Source organism: Spermophilus citellus (assembly GCF_964194105.1).
Source record: "Spermophilus citellus genome assembly, chromosome: 18".
NCBI lineage: Eukaryota > Metazoa > Chordata > Mammalia > Rodentia > Sciuridae > Spermophilus > Spermophilus citellus.
This window is the reverse complement of record NC_138200.1, coordinates 35,178,340-35,194,034: the sequence shown is the minus strand read 5'-3', so window position 1 is coordinate 35,194,034 and position 15,695 is coordinate 35,178,340. Positions and strand designations below refer to the sequence as shown.

The 15,695-nt window shown below is 32.6% G+C and overlaps 1 protein-coding gene across 1 annotated transcript in view; it reads right to left on the bottom strand.

Annotated features, from left to right (window-relative positions):
- The window catches only part of LONP2 (lon peptidase 2, peroxisomal), a 120,205-nt gene that overhangs the window by 66,915 nt on the left and 37,595 nt on the right, over positions 1-15,695 (bottom strand). Inside the window, exons 4-7 of the mRNA XM_081273096.1 lie at positions 15,500-15,622; positions 11,774-11,937; positions 10,711-10,805; positions 5,709-5,967 (exon numbers count right to left, since the gene is read on the bottom strand). Of these exons, the coding sequence (XP_081129222.1) occupies positions 5,709-5,967; positions 10,711-10,805; positions 11,774-11,937; positions 15,500-15,622 (641 nt within the window). The remainder of the gene's footprint in view (positions 1-5,708; positions 5,968-10,710; positions 10,806-11,773; positions 11,938-15,499; positions 15,623-15,695) is intronic.

Genomic DNA, 15,695 nt, shown 5'->3' with positions numbered 1-15,695 from the left:
TATTAATATTTTGATTCTAAAAAGGTGGTAAGTTTGATTGATTATTTAATGATTTAAGCCTCTCCTGAAAGGATATTTTTTCCTAAAATCAGAAGAAATAAAAATTACTGATCTAGTGTTAACTAGCTAGATAACTAATTATTTAATGAAAGATTTAATACTTATTTATTAAAAGAAAAACGTCTAGTTTTTCAGAAACTGCTCTAGAAATGTAGTAGACAATGTCTTACCTACATTGAATTTGTTTTAACATGTTTTTCTATTAGGTTTTATCAGAAGTTATGGAAGAATGCAATTCACTGACTGAAAAGATTATATATTTTGAATAAATCCATAGAGTATGAAATCAGATGGTGCAAAATGTTGCAATACACAAAATGAAAATGTTCTCTTTCAATATCACCAAACAACTGCAACCATTTCTTACCTAATTAACATACCAAAATATCCTCCTGAGAAACTACATAAGTAGGAAATAAATGAAAGTGGTAATCTTTTACAAACTATGACTTTTTAAAGGGCAAATATAAGGCGTGAACATACTTTATACAAACATCTGAAAATTTGTGCTCTATATGTGTAATCAGAATTGTAATACATTCTCCTGTCATGTATTTAAAAAAATAAAATAATAAAATTGTACAATCAACAGAAAAAGGGCAAATATTAGCCTTTTCTATATTTTATTTCTCAAAATATAGCAAATAAAAAAGCAACATAGCATAATAAAGTTTATACAAAGTATATCACTTCAATGACTTATTTTTAAACCTGAATATGATTACCTAGAAATTCTTCCTCCAGTTGAAGTAAAAACATTCATTTAAAAATATACACATTCTGTTAGAATATTACAATGGTATCCCGTTAATATAGGCAATTTGTATGTTTTTATATACCAGTTAAAACAGAATGAAAAAGGCTTAAAAATTTAAATGCATTTAAATATATAAACATAAAAGCAAAATTATTATTTTTTTCAAAAGAAAAATACATAAATTCATATTTTTCTTATTATTTCCTCAGGCTTAATAGATTTATCATGACTATTCAACTAGCATATAAGATACACAAAACCAAACTTTCTAAATAGTTCAAAAATATTAATTATAAGATCAGCATTTTTTATTTTCCAAAAGATAGTTTGGTTTATGCTTCAAAAAATAACTATGGAAAATTAAAATATCATCTATTTTACTGCCTTAAGGTAATCAATTATCTTAGTCTGATCATACTTAAATATTTCCAAATCTAACATAATCCAAAATATATATATATATATATGTATTCATACACACACACACACACACACATATACACATACACACACACACACACACACACACATATATACTCACATACACATATAAATAGATTTTTTTTAATTTTAGGGGATTGTGTGTGTGTGTGTATGTGTGTGTGTGTGTATAGAGAGAGAGAGAAAGCGCGCGCGAGCGAGAGAGCGCTCTGCCATACAGAGGTTAAACTTTTTTTATATAGGCTCAGTATCCCTTATCTGAAGTGTTTCAGATTTTGAATTTTTTGGATTTTGGACTACTTGCATATTTATAACAAGATATCTAGGGAATAAGACCCAAATTCAAACATGAAATTAATTTATGTTTCACAAGTACTTTTTCATAGCCTAATGATAATTATACACACACACACACACACACACTATATATATAAAATCCTCCCTTACTCATTACTGGGGGTTTAACCCAGAAGCACTCTATCACTGAGCTAAGTCCCCAGGTTGGCCTCAAACTTGTGATCCTACTGTTTTCGCCCACTAAGTGGCTGGGATTATAGGTATGCACCACTGCACCTGGCAAATTTTGTATAATACTTTTAGTGCACCTGCTTTTTGACTTAGACCCATCACATGATGTCAGGTGTGGAATTTTCCACTAGGGGCATCATATCAGTGCTCAAAAAGGTTTGGATATTGGAGCAGCTGAAAGGTTTCCAGATTCCAGATGCTCACTGGATTTATGTTTTATCTCCATAGATGTATGTTAGAAATGTCAGAGGTCTATATTGTTTAATCATCAAAGGAGCAAAATAGACAATACATGGCTAATTTAGAAAAAAGAAAGATCATTACTCATTTTAATTAATGGAGGAAATGTGGGTTGGGGCCTTAAAATAAACTTGTTTTACAGAGGCAAAAAAGAGTTATATGCAAATACTTGGTTGTAAGGAGAATAGTAAGTAAATCATTATATGTCTGTTATACTATATTAAAAAATGTTAAACATTTGCTACTAAAGTTATTTTTTCCCTTTTAGAGTCTAATAATGAAACTGTTAACTTATAACTTCACCATTTTGGGTTGCATATGAAAATTTATCAACAAAGAAATCACAAGACTGTTTTTCTTCTCATCATATTTAAAAATTAAGTCAATGATTCCCTACAATAATATACTTTCATTACCTAAACAAACAGCTGGTAAATTTCCTCCAAAGAGTTAATAGAAACAGGGATTGAGACATATCATAGCAATAGTATTTTTTTTTAACCAAAGAACAAAGAATGAAAACAAATTTCATCAAATTTCAACTTAAAAAAGTTATTTTATATTGAATTTCTGTGAACTGGTTTAAATTATTTAAATGGAATATTTAAATATAAAAACTTCATTTTAAAATCTGATAGATGAGAACATTAAAAAGCAGACAGAAAAAAATCCAATGACGATAAAACCAAATGTGAAATGTTGAGAAGACTGAAAAACTGTATGGGTTAATATGGAACTAAGCATTAGCCTATTTTTCCTTTTTAAGTTATTCAGAATAATACAAAGAAACACAATGGGCCAATGTTTAGTCAGGTCATTATTATTTTTCCAGTTTAATATTTAAATGTAAATGAAGCCTTTCCTTTTTTCCCCTTCTTCCACCTTATTATCACTTAAATATATATCTTCCATTGTTTTTAACATCCATTCCCTACTAGCACCTTCCTTTACATAAACAGGTACTTCTAGCAAATGGCTGGTGTTTCATGCATGGGAAAATAAGGACAGTGAGTGATAAAATCAGGAGAATAAGCAAGGAAGATGACATAAAGCAGCTCTGTTTCTCCTTGGCTATTTTAAGGCTGCAGAACAGTGGTGCCTACTCAGAGGCTAAGGAAAAACAAAACTTTTCATGAACTCTAATTGTGAGCATGTGACCAGTACTCAAATGCCAAGACCTGGGTGTTTCCAAAATGCCTCAACTGTCACATGGAACTACATGTTCCCACAGATGCCACCCATGGCTGTGCTATAATCCTCCACTGTTCTTTCTCCCCTGCTCCTAGTCACCTTCAATTCATTACTCTGACATGAATGCATACTCTTCCCTCACCCTCTTCATTCCTCAACAACCACACACTACTCTCCATGCGCCTTCAAATAGATTTTCAAATAAATTTTTTTCACCAGGCTTTAATAATTTAGCAGAGAGGTGAGTGATCATTTTTAATAGCACAAGGATAGGCTGTGTAGTGTTTAATGAAACATCTGAACAGGGATGGTTAAGGAATAGTTTCCAAGAAGGTTAATCTAATATCAGGTTCAATGGAATGATTTGGCAATAATCATGATCTCTATGCAAGCCATACATTTCTAAACAGTTTATATTTACAAATATTTTAAGCAGTGGTGATCATAACACAAGTTCCTTAAAAAGACTTAAAAAGTAAATTCTTATTTTCTTTAGATTTAGTATTACACACACAAAAATATACTTATTCGAAAAAATGAACACACTTAGTATGTTAGTAAAGAGTTTAAAAGGAGATCTGTTTAAATCCAACAATTTTTATTCTTAAGAAGTGATGAGACGCATGACAGTAAACATTCTCTACCACCAGGTAATAGACAAATACATTTTCACAATTCTGTCACATAAATTAAATAGTAATGCTGAAAATAGAATAAATATTTTAGAATGCAACTTAAAAATCAGCTTAAGGCTTATCAAAAATCATACCAAACTATATAAATCCAGACTTATTCCCTATGAATTTAGAATTAAAACAATAATGAGGCTAATTTTTAGTGATGCTTACTGTATGTCATATACTGGGTGCCTTTAAACCCTTCAGAATAATCAATACAATTATAGAAAGAAATAAGAACAAAATTACCTACATGTCAAATGCTTATTATACCACTTCCTCATAACATTAATGCCACAAACTGATTCTCTAAATCTCATCAAATACATACACAAAACTAAGCTACAGATAAGAAAAAAATAACTAAAACAATGTAAGGTATAAATCAAGTCACTTAAATCAGGAATACCTCCTGAAAGCTCTATAGTTAAAGTCAGAAGATTGTGGCCCTAGATCCAGCTTTGGTCCAAGAGATGCCAATTTTGTTATGAAAGCAAACTACAGCCTCTAGTGGCACAAGCGAGAATAAGAAAGTCTAGGCAACAAAAATATCTTTTGACGTTTCCAGAAAGAAACTTCCTTTAAGTTTTTCAGAATAATAAAAAGAAACACAATGGGACAATGTTTAGTCAGGTCATTATAACCCAATCAATGACCCAAATAAATTCTCTGCTCTGATGTTCCCCCTCATTGCTTATTCATTAAAGTCTTGGATTGGTTCTTCTTTGATTGTAAGTGAACAAATAAGAGAATATAAAAGTAACATTTCTCAAAGAAAAGTTTTTGAAACAGTTTCCCATTCCCACCTAAGGTCAGAGATAACCTGTGAACAGGGAATTGGAAAATAAGATGTTAAGGCTGGTGTTGTAGCTCAGTGGTAGAGCTGTTGCCTTGCATGTGTGAGGCACTGGGTTCAATTCTCAGCACTGCATATAAATAAATAAAAATAAATGCTCATCATCAACAACTTAAAAACATATTTTTAAAAAATGTATCACATTAGCTGGGTGTGGTGGTGCATGTCTGTAACCCTAGCAGCTCAGGAGGCTGAAGCAGGAGGATGGCAAGTTCAAAGCCAGCCTCAGCAAAACTGAGGTGCTAAGCAACTCAGTGAGACCTTGTCTCTAAATAAAATACAAAATAGGGCTGGGAATGTGGCTCAGTGGACAAGTTGCCCCTGAGTTCAATTCCTGGTACTCTCCCTGCGAAAAAAAGCATCATTTTTTTTTTTATAAGCAGTTCATGGCTTCTATATTTTTAATGTTCTACATTTAAGATATACATATATACACACATACAAGGATAAGCCTTAATAGTTATGCTAATCTTTCTTTATTATTGGTATTTATAATACAAATCAGCTTTCATAAAGGAGGTTAAACTGCAAGCAGAAGAAATTTGCTACCCAAGATTCCTCCTCTTCATATCTGCCCTAACTATTACAGTTGTTTTTCTAAATGCTAAATATTTATGGGTTATTATTTATGTAATATAACTGGGCCAAAATGAATGCAAAGACATTATAATATCCAATCATAAAGTAATTTATAATCACATTTAAATGAGATTTCAGAAAAGCTGAGGCATACAATAGCTACCCACTTGTCATACAAATATCAAGGTTAATTTAGGTATTCCATTATGATGAGAGGCTCTAGGCTAGCATATAAGTCTTGTAAATGTCCTTTCCATTCAAGATACTACAAATAGTCCCTGAAGAAAGAGAGACATAATATTGTGCCTCAGTGTTTTAGAGGCTCTAGTCAACAAAATGAGAACTAGAATTGGAGATTAGGCTGGGAGATACATTTTACCTGTGTCCTCGAATGTCAGACTGATCACATACTCCTCCAAGCGCAATCCTGTGGAACTCTCGACCTAAAGTCTTGGCCACTGATCTTCCCACACTTGTTTTACCAACTCCAGGAGGGCCAACAAAGCACAGAATAGGGCCCTTCAGGTTGTTTTTCAGCTGCCTGACAGCCAAGTATTCCAGAACTCTTTTCTTCAATTTTTCCATGGCATAGTGGTCATTATCCAGAAGAATTCGGGCTGCCCGAATGTCCAGACGGTCTGTCAAAAAACCCAACAGAAAAAATTTGAACAGGTCAAACTTTTTCAAGCTTGGCAAGAGCCAACTTTTTTTTTTTTTTTTTTAAAAAAGATGTGGTAGAACAAACTTGGATCCTACACTTGGTTTAGTTTTTCTGCTTAAGATTTGGTGTCTCCAGAGATAGTGGGTACTTACTACAGTGACACAGCCAGATCAATGTTTATAGCAGCTCAATTCACAATAGCTAAATTTATGGAACCAACCTAGGTGCTCTTCAACAAATGAGTGGATAAAGAAAATGTGGCATATATACACAATGGCATATTACTCAGCCATAAAGAAGAATAAAATTATGGCATTTGCTGGCAAATGAATGGAAATGGAGACTATTATGCTAAGTGAATAAGCCAGTCACCAAAAACAAAAGGTCGAATACTCTGGTATGAATGAACTGGATGTACTTTTCTATGTTCTATATGAATACATGACAAGTATAACTCAACATCATGTGCAACCACAAGAATGGAATCCTACTTAGAATAAGCTATACTGCATGTATTTACAATATGTCAAAATACACTCTACTTTCATATATAGCTAAAAAGAACAAATAAACCACTATGCTCACTTTATTTGGAATGATTTTCTAGATACACACTATTTTCATGCAGACATAATTTGCACATACTCTATTCATGCTGGCATTTGTTCCTTTGATGGGAACAAATGTGTCCATCCCAGAAAATCTGAAGAAATCAATAAAAGAAGAAAACAGTAACCCATAATCTCATATCCCCCAAAGATCATCATTACCTTCTTTTTGGTATGTTATTCTAGGCTGTGTGAATGTGTACTTACATACCTATTTCTCAAAATGGGAATGTATAACACTTTCTGTAATTTTTTTCATTTACTCTTCTACAGCCACTTTCAGTCACATGTATTTTTCTAATATGTTATGACTACTTAATATTGCATTAAATAATTATCCATATTCATTTAACTAATTCTCTATGCTGAGCATCTAGGTTATTTACAAATCCTTGGTCATAAAGAAAACACTGTGAATTCTTGTAACTAATCTTTATATATGGCTATAATTATTTCCTTCAGCTAATCTTCTATAAATGGAAGTGCTAGGTTAAAAAAAAATCATTGTAAAGAATCCCCTAATTGCCATCCAGAAAAACTGTATTCATTAAAGTATTATAAGAAGCATTTGAATTAGGCTTTGTTTCCAGAGTAAAGCTTTCATCAGGTTTACTAACATGCTTTTAGCATATAAAACACTCATAAATTAAACACCAGGCCATGGAAGCCAAAATAAATTCACCAGTCAGGTGGTTGTTAGTGCATATTATTATACAGTGACATATTCATACTGACAGTGAAAGAAGGAGAGTGGAGAAAAGAAACATACAAACCTACTCTTTCAATTAGCTATTTGGAATTTTTTGTATACTTTTCTTTATGGAAAAAAAATGGCCTTAAGTGTAGTTTGGTTCCCAAGATAGTCCATAAAAACCTGGCTAAGCAGTAATATACGTAATTTTTAGTTATACTATTGATTGTAGTCAGAATTGAGGTCTATGTGGAAGGCCAGGGAAATTGGGTTCTGTGATGGCAAGAACCTCAGGAATGCTGGGTTCCGGGCAGAGAGCCAAAAATGTGTTTTATAATAACAGGATATACCAAACTTCTGGGTTTTTCTTCAAAATCCAGGGAACTACCAGGAGCGGTGGCACAAACCTGTAATCCCAGTGGTTCAGGAGGCTGAGGCAGGAGGATTGCAAGTTCAAAGCCAGACTCAGCAACAGTGAGGCCCTAAGCAACTTAGTGAGACCCTGACTCTAAATAAAATAGGGTTGGGAATGTGGCTCAGTGGTTGAGTGCCCCTGAGTTCAATCCCCAGTACACACCCCCGCAAAAAAAAAAGAAACAAATGATCATAAGAGACTACTACCGAACAACGGTACATCAGCAAATTGAATAACTTAGAATTAATTCCTAGATACATGCAACCTTCCAAGATTGAATCAAGAAACAGAAATCCAAAAACAGAGAGAGAACTGGTAATCAAAATCCTCCCAAGAAAGAAAAGCCCAGGACCAAATGTTTTTGGTGAATTTTGCCAAACATTTAAAGAACAATTAACACAAATCCTTCTCAAATTCTTTAAAAAACTGAAGAGAAAGGAATACTCCAAATATATTTTATGAGTCTAAAATTACCCCTAAACCAAAGCCACACAAAGACACGAAAAGAAAATTAAGATAAAAAAAGATAAACATAGATGCAAACATTTTCAACAAAATACAAGCAAATCAAATGCAGCAGCACATTAAGAGTCATACATCATGATATGAAATTTATCACTGATACTGCAAGAACTATTCAACACACACAAATCAATAAATGTGACATAATAAGTTAACAGAATAAAGGATAAAAATAATATCATCATCTCAATAGATGCAGAAAAACCATTGACAAAATGCAACTTACAACTATAAAATACTGGTGAAAGAAATTAAACACAAGTAAATGGAGAGATAAGACCATGTTCATAGACTAGAAGAATATTGATAAAATGTCCATATTTCCCAAGGGAATCCACAAATCCTTTTGATAATGTCTGTCAAAATTCTGATGCCATTTTTCACACATACACACACACACACAAAAAAAAAAATCCTAAAATTCACATGTAATTACAAAAGATCCCAATGGCCAAAGCAATCTTGAGCAAGAAAAACAAAGCTGGAGGAATCATACCACCTGGATGTCAAGTTATATTACAATCTACAGTAATATAAAAAAAAACATGGTTCTGGCATAAAACAGACATACAGAACAGAAAAGAATAGCCCAGAAATAAATATACACATATGATCAGCTAATTTTCAATAAAGATGCCAAGAGTGCACAATAGGGCAAGGACAGTCTCTTCAAATAAATGCTGTTGGAAAAACTGGATATCACATGCAGAAGAATGAAATTAGACTTTGATATTACACCACTCACAAAAATCAACTCAAAATGGATGAAAGACTTAAACATAAGACCTGAAATCATAAGATTCCTAGATAAAACCATGGAAAAAGCTCCTTGATATTGGTCTTGGTAATATTTTGGGATGTGACATCAAAAGTAAGGCAACAAGAGCAAAAGATAAATAAGTGAAATTACATCAAACTAAAAAGCTTCTTTAAACAAAGGGAACAATCAATAAAATGAGAAGGCTATACATAGAATAGAAGAAAATATTTGCAAACCATTTATCTGATAAGAGATTAATATCTAAAATATACAATGAACCACACAAATCAACAGCAAAAACCAAATAGCCTGAGTGAAAATGGGAAAAGGACCTCAACAGATCTTTCTCTAAAGAAGACATACAGATGCCCAAGAAATAAATGAAAAGGTGCTCAACATCACTCATCATCAAGAAAATGAAAATCAAAACCACAAAGGGCTGGGAAGTAGCTCAGTGGGAGAGCACTTGCATAGAATGTGCAAGGCCTTGGGTTTGATCTTCAGCCCCCCAAAAACCACAAGCTATTCCTTCATGCCTACTAGAATGGCTATTAAAAAAAAAACTATAAAAAAATTCTAACAAGTGGTGACAAGCATATGGAGAAAAGAGAATTCTACACTGTTAGTAGGAATGTAAATTAGTATAGCCATTATGAAAACAGTGTAGAGGTTCCTCAAAAGATCAAAAATAGAATTACCGTATGATCTAGAAGTCCTACTTCTGTGTATATATCCAAAGGAATTGAAAGCAGAATCTGGAAGAGATAGCTACACTGCCATATTCACTGTAATGTGATTATTCACAATAGTCAAGATGTGAAAATCACCTCAACATCTACTGAAAGATTCATGAATTTAAAAAAGTGGTATATACATACAATATAGTATACAGCCTTAAAATATAAGGAAATCCTGTCAATTTTTGACATCATGGATAAATCTACAAGGGATTATGATAAATGAAATAAGCCAGACACAGAAAGACAAATACTGTATAATTTCCCTTATATGTGAAATTTAAAACAATCAAATTCATAGAAGCTAAGAGCAGCAGCAGTAACTGCCAGGGACTAAGTTCAGAGGAATGGTGAAGTGATGGTTAAAGGGTAGAAAGTCTCAATAATACAAGATAGGTTCTGGAGACATGCTATACAGCCTAGGGCATGTAGCTAACAATACTATTTTGTATTCTTAAAATTTGCTAAAAAGGGCTGGGGATGTGGCTCAAGTGGTAACGAGCTCGCTTGGCATGCGTGGGGCGCTGGGTTCCATCCTCAGCACCACATAAAAATAAAATAAAGATGTTGTGTCCGTCGAAAACTAAAAAATAAATATTAAAAAATTCTCTCTCTCTCTCTCTCCTCTCTCTCTCTTAAAAAAATTGCTAAAAAGGTGGATTTTATGCTCCATGGTTTTAATATCACCCACCACCACCACATATACACAGAAAGAAATGTCAATTATAACAACATAATGAGAAGGAGGAAACTTTGAGTAGGATAGATATATTTATGGCTTTGATGATAGTGATGATTTCATGGATTAGTCTTATCAGGATGTAAATACCAGCTTTTACATGTCAATAATAACTCAATAAAATAGTTTCAAAAATGAAAAGTAACTAATTTATTAGTAAGACAGTCAATGGGCAACATTTGAAGTGAGAATTTACATGAGCTGAGTGATGATTAGGATGTAAACAAGGTGTTATTTTGTTGGCTCACCAGTTGTACTTTTGTTCCAAGGAAGTTCTACCATAAGTTCCAAATAATTTCTAGTCAGAGCATATTCTGGCATTGATTGAGGCATTTTTTTGAGTCTATGGGGAAAGAATACATATAAAACATACTTAATATTCAAGAATATAAAATAATACCAATACAGAGAAATCAACATGACTCCCATCCTAGGTGAGATGTATCATGAATATTTAAACAAGTCTAAAAAAGTTTTTAATGTTAATATAAATTTTATTTTGTTTCATAATATAAAAGAAAAAAATGGTGTTCTATTTAACTCTGAGGTTATCCATAAAATATAACCCACCACGGGGATGGGTTGTGGCTCAACAGTAGTGCATTCACATTGCATGTGTGAGGCCCTGGGTTCGATCCTCAGTAGCACATAAAAATAAAACAAAGGTATTGTGTCCAACTACAACTAAAAAATAAATATAAATAAATATATATGTAATCTATTTTGTCATCAAGGTTTCCCTGTACTTTGTGTTGCATAAAGAGAAACTGACAGTTTCTACTTTCTGAAGATTACAATCTAATAAGAAACAGTGACAAGTAAGAATACAATGATAATTGAACAAATACTGCATCTGAACAAAGAAGTATGGTCCTTTATTTTAGACAAGGAAAAGGCAGCTACAATAGTTACAATGTCTGACAGCCAAAGTAGAAGTGAAAGATGTCTATCACTTTTTGGTATGATAAAAATATTAATGAAAGTGGTGTTAATTTACGAGTATTAAGAATGTTTTAAGAATTATATTCTGCTGAGGAATGATTAAAGAGGGGAAGTCTTCCAAAGAACAAAGGCATAAGCCACGAATTAGGAAAGTCATGAAAGATAAAAGTTGGCAATGGAAAGATAAAATGAATAGGGTGATCTATGAGTATATTAAGAATAAGAAAAAGAGAAAGAGCAGAGGATATAAAACAAATGATTCAGATTTCAGTTTGTGATCCAAAGCAGCAGAATCAAGTTTCAAAATTGTTACTTTTACATAATAAACAAAAAGAAAATACTAGTGAATTAATGCCTTCAATAATTTACCTTTTTATCTCTTTGACACAGACTTTATGGGCCTGCTCTGGCATACTGGATGTTCGTATTTTTTTCTCTAACATGACAATATCATCATTATCTTCATCCTCGTCCTCATCTTCTAAAGTACCTGGGATGTGTGTGAGTCTTCTAATAGGGCGTATTGCTATAACCTAAGTAGGCAGTAGAAGAAAACTGTATGTCAAAATAATTTAGAAACGAAGTACACAGCTAAAGTTAAGTATAGGATTTATACTGAATAAACACATTTATGGCCACAGCCTATATCTTGAGGAACTAAATTTCTGAACAATTAAAAGGCAGATGTAGCAGAATTTTAAAAGTAAACTAAAATAAAGTGGATGTGATTCTTTTGGAACTGCCTACTTGAAATACTTAAAACACCTATGAATCACCTTTCCTTGAGCTACTATTGTAGCTACTATTTTCTTCGTGTTCATTATTACTTACATTTGGTGGCTGGATAAATTCCATTTTTCCTCCTCCTACATTACAAAATCTGTAATCTTTAACCTTTCCACCCCTGGCTCTATTATCACTGTCTTCAACACAGAAAAATCTTCCTCCTTTCAAAATAATGTAGCTCACTGATGGGCCCCTTCCAGTTAACCATCACACTATATACTTCCTTTCCTGTGATGTTCTACATCTCCAACAAGTGGCTATAACTACCATGTCCCCTTTCTCACCAATTACAGGTCATCAGTAAGCCTTTGGCTTCTGTCCTGTGGTGCTGAAACTGTTCTTTCAATAATCATGTTCTTTCAATAATCTTCTAATAATCATGTCCCAGGCCAAGTCAAATGTTCATTGTTTATGTTCTCTTCATGATCTTTCTACCATATTTTAAAAGTACTTTCTGTTTTTTTTTTAATTCTCAATTAATTAATATTATGAATCAACTCCAACCATTACTAGAACAAAATGATATACTGGTATTTAATTTAAAATCCTCCAAAATTAAAATTTTTACCTGTGAAATTATCTATTTCATACATTCAAATATTAAAAATTTAAAACATATAGTAGTAAAGAAAATGTAATTTTATAAAAATATATTAAATATATACTTTTATTCTCATATAAGTCATTAACAAATAAAATTAATATTTTGTTAATAAAATATTTTAAATTACAAAAAAATAAGTAAAATTTTTAAGTAGATTTTTAAAAAATATATTAGTGATTTCATTGTTGAGACAAAAGCACTTGTTGATGCAATTTCCCCTTAGAAAATAGCACTTTTCATGTTGGTGGGGATGTGGGGAAAAAGGTAAACTCATACATTGCTGGTGGGACTGCAAATTGGTGCAGTCAATATGAAAAGCAGTATGGAGATTTCTTGGAAAATTGAGAATGGAACCACCATTTGACCCAGCTATCCCTCTCCTCGTTCTATACCCAAAGGACCTAAAAACAGCATACTACAGGGACACAGCCACATCAACGTTTATAGCAGCACAATTCACAATAGCTAAACTGTGGAACCAACCTAGATACCCTTCGATAGATGAATGGATTAAAAAATGTGGCATATGTACACAATGGAATATTAGTCAGCAATAAAAGAGAATAAATTCATGGCATTTGCAGGTAAATGGATGGAGTTAGAGAAGATAATGCTAAGTGAAGTTATTAGCCAATCCCAAAAAACCAAATGCCGAATGTTTTCTTTGATATAAGGAGGCTGATTCATAGTGAGATAGGGAACATGGGAGGAATAGACGAACTCTAGATAGGGCAGAGAAGTTGAAGGGGAAAGGAGGTGCACGAAAATATAAATGATGGTGGAATGTGATGATCATGATTATCCAAAGTACAGGTATGAGACACGAATTGGTGTGAATATACTTTGTATACAACCAGAGATATGAAAAATTGTGCTCTATATGTGTAATAAGAATTGTAATGCATTACAGTGTCATATATAAATAAAAACTTTTAAAAAATTTAAAAAAGAAAATAGTATTTTTCAATTCTTAAGGATAAAAAAGGGAGATGATTTAGGCTAATTATAAATATTATCTTCTGATTCCTACAGTTTGAAGTAATCATCACCTATGTGATCATTTTCTAGAACACTTCTGGAACAACTTTCTTTTTAAGTGCCTTTTAAGTGGTAAGAACCTTTACTGATAAAAAAAAAATCCATTGCAGAGTATTACATGGGTTAGACTTTCTGCATAAAATGAATAAGCGAGTCACTGATAGGATCTTAAGCAGAACTAATTCAGATTTCTGACATTTGCTTTGAGCAGCATGGTGTCCTGAAATACTAAACACCTCTCCTCAGCTGACTACTACTGCTTCTTTAGTCCCACCTTGGGAGTTTTTCACATCTGCTCTTCTCTACAATGTATTCTCTTTGATGAAGGAGCAACACTACAGTGCTGTGACCATCAAATCTCTAACATTATTCTAACCTTTCACTTGTCAGAGTTCTGGATATCCAACTGCTTTCAGGGAACTGCCATTTTCACATTTGGTCCACATCAAATATATCTTCCTCATCTTAACTCTGCCCAGACATAAAAATAGTAAACTCTATAGCTCAAGGTAGACTTCAAATAATACCCCACTATAAAAACCTAATGGATACATGATAATGGAAAGGAAAGAAATATTTAATTGATAGTGTTGAGCCAAATAAAAGTTACTTGAGGGAAATACAACTGCTATCTTCACTTCATTAACAGGGCAAAATTACTAACATGAGTTAAAGAGTTAAGTGCTTTTTAAAAAATCCAATAAAAGTACATGTATGAAGACTTGAATTGGGTGTCAACATACTTTATATACAAACTAGATACAAAAATTGTGGTATATATGTGTATTAAGAATTGTAATAAAAAACAACAAAGTACATGTATAAAGGCATAAATTGGTGGAACATACTTTATATACAGAGATATGAAAAATTATGCCCTATATGTGTAATAAGAATTATAATGTTTTCCACTGCTGTCATGTAGTTAAAAAAATTTAAAAGAATTATTAATTAAAAAGAAAATGAAAAGGAGTGGATATTTATAAAGCTACTAGAGGACAAAGGACTCAATAGAGAAGACAACAAAATAGTTCAAGTGAAAATTAAAACTTTTATAAATTAAAAACAAGTCAGCACAATTATAGCACAACATACAGTTCTTTTAGTAAACACTTTTTGTATTATGTTCTTAATACCATATGTAATAAGAAAACACTATACTCAAAAGAAACTCATCATATGTATTTGCTAACTTCTAAAATATGGAAAACAATGGAAATAACACACATGTTTGACTAAAAGGTCTATGGTTCAGTAAATTGTCCCTTTGCATAAGTACTAAAACAAAAACAAAAAAATATGAGAAAATGCTTGTATGCTTAAAAAAAATTCAGGTACATAAAAGGACTAGAGGGAAACACACCAAAGTCTACATCAGAGATAATGAGCTTTTTTCTTCATTGTTCTTTCTTCTCCCCAAGTGTGCATGTTAGGTAATCACTCTACCACTAAGTTACATCCCCAGTCCCCTAACCCTCTTTTTTTTGTTTCTTGTGACAGGGTCTTCCTCTATTGCCCAGACCAACCTCCAACTCCTGGATTCAAGGGATCTTCCTTGTCTCAGAGACTACAGATGCACACCTGGCTTTCAAGTTTTTCTTTTTTTAAAAAGCTAACATTAAATTTCCACATAAAACCAAACAAAATAGAATAAAAGATATATTTACCCGCTTATCATCATCTTGCTTGGGTTTTCTGGTTTTCTGAAGCAATTTCAGACCTTCAATTTGCCTGACAAGCAATGGTATGGTCATCTTGAATCGCTCCTCTAGGCTAACAGCATCTAAAATCTAGAAAATGGGAGTCATTTAATAATACTTCTTTTTCTGAAACACATGCTCCAATACAGACAGTCAGTTATGA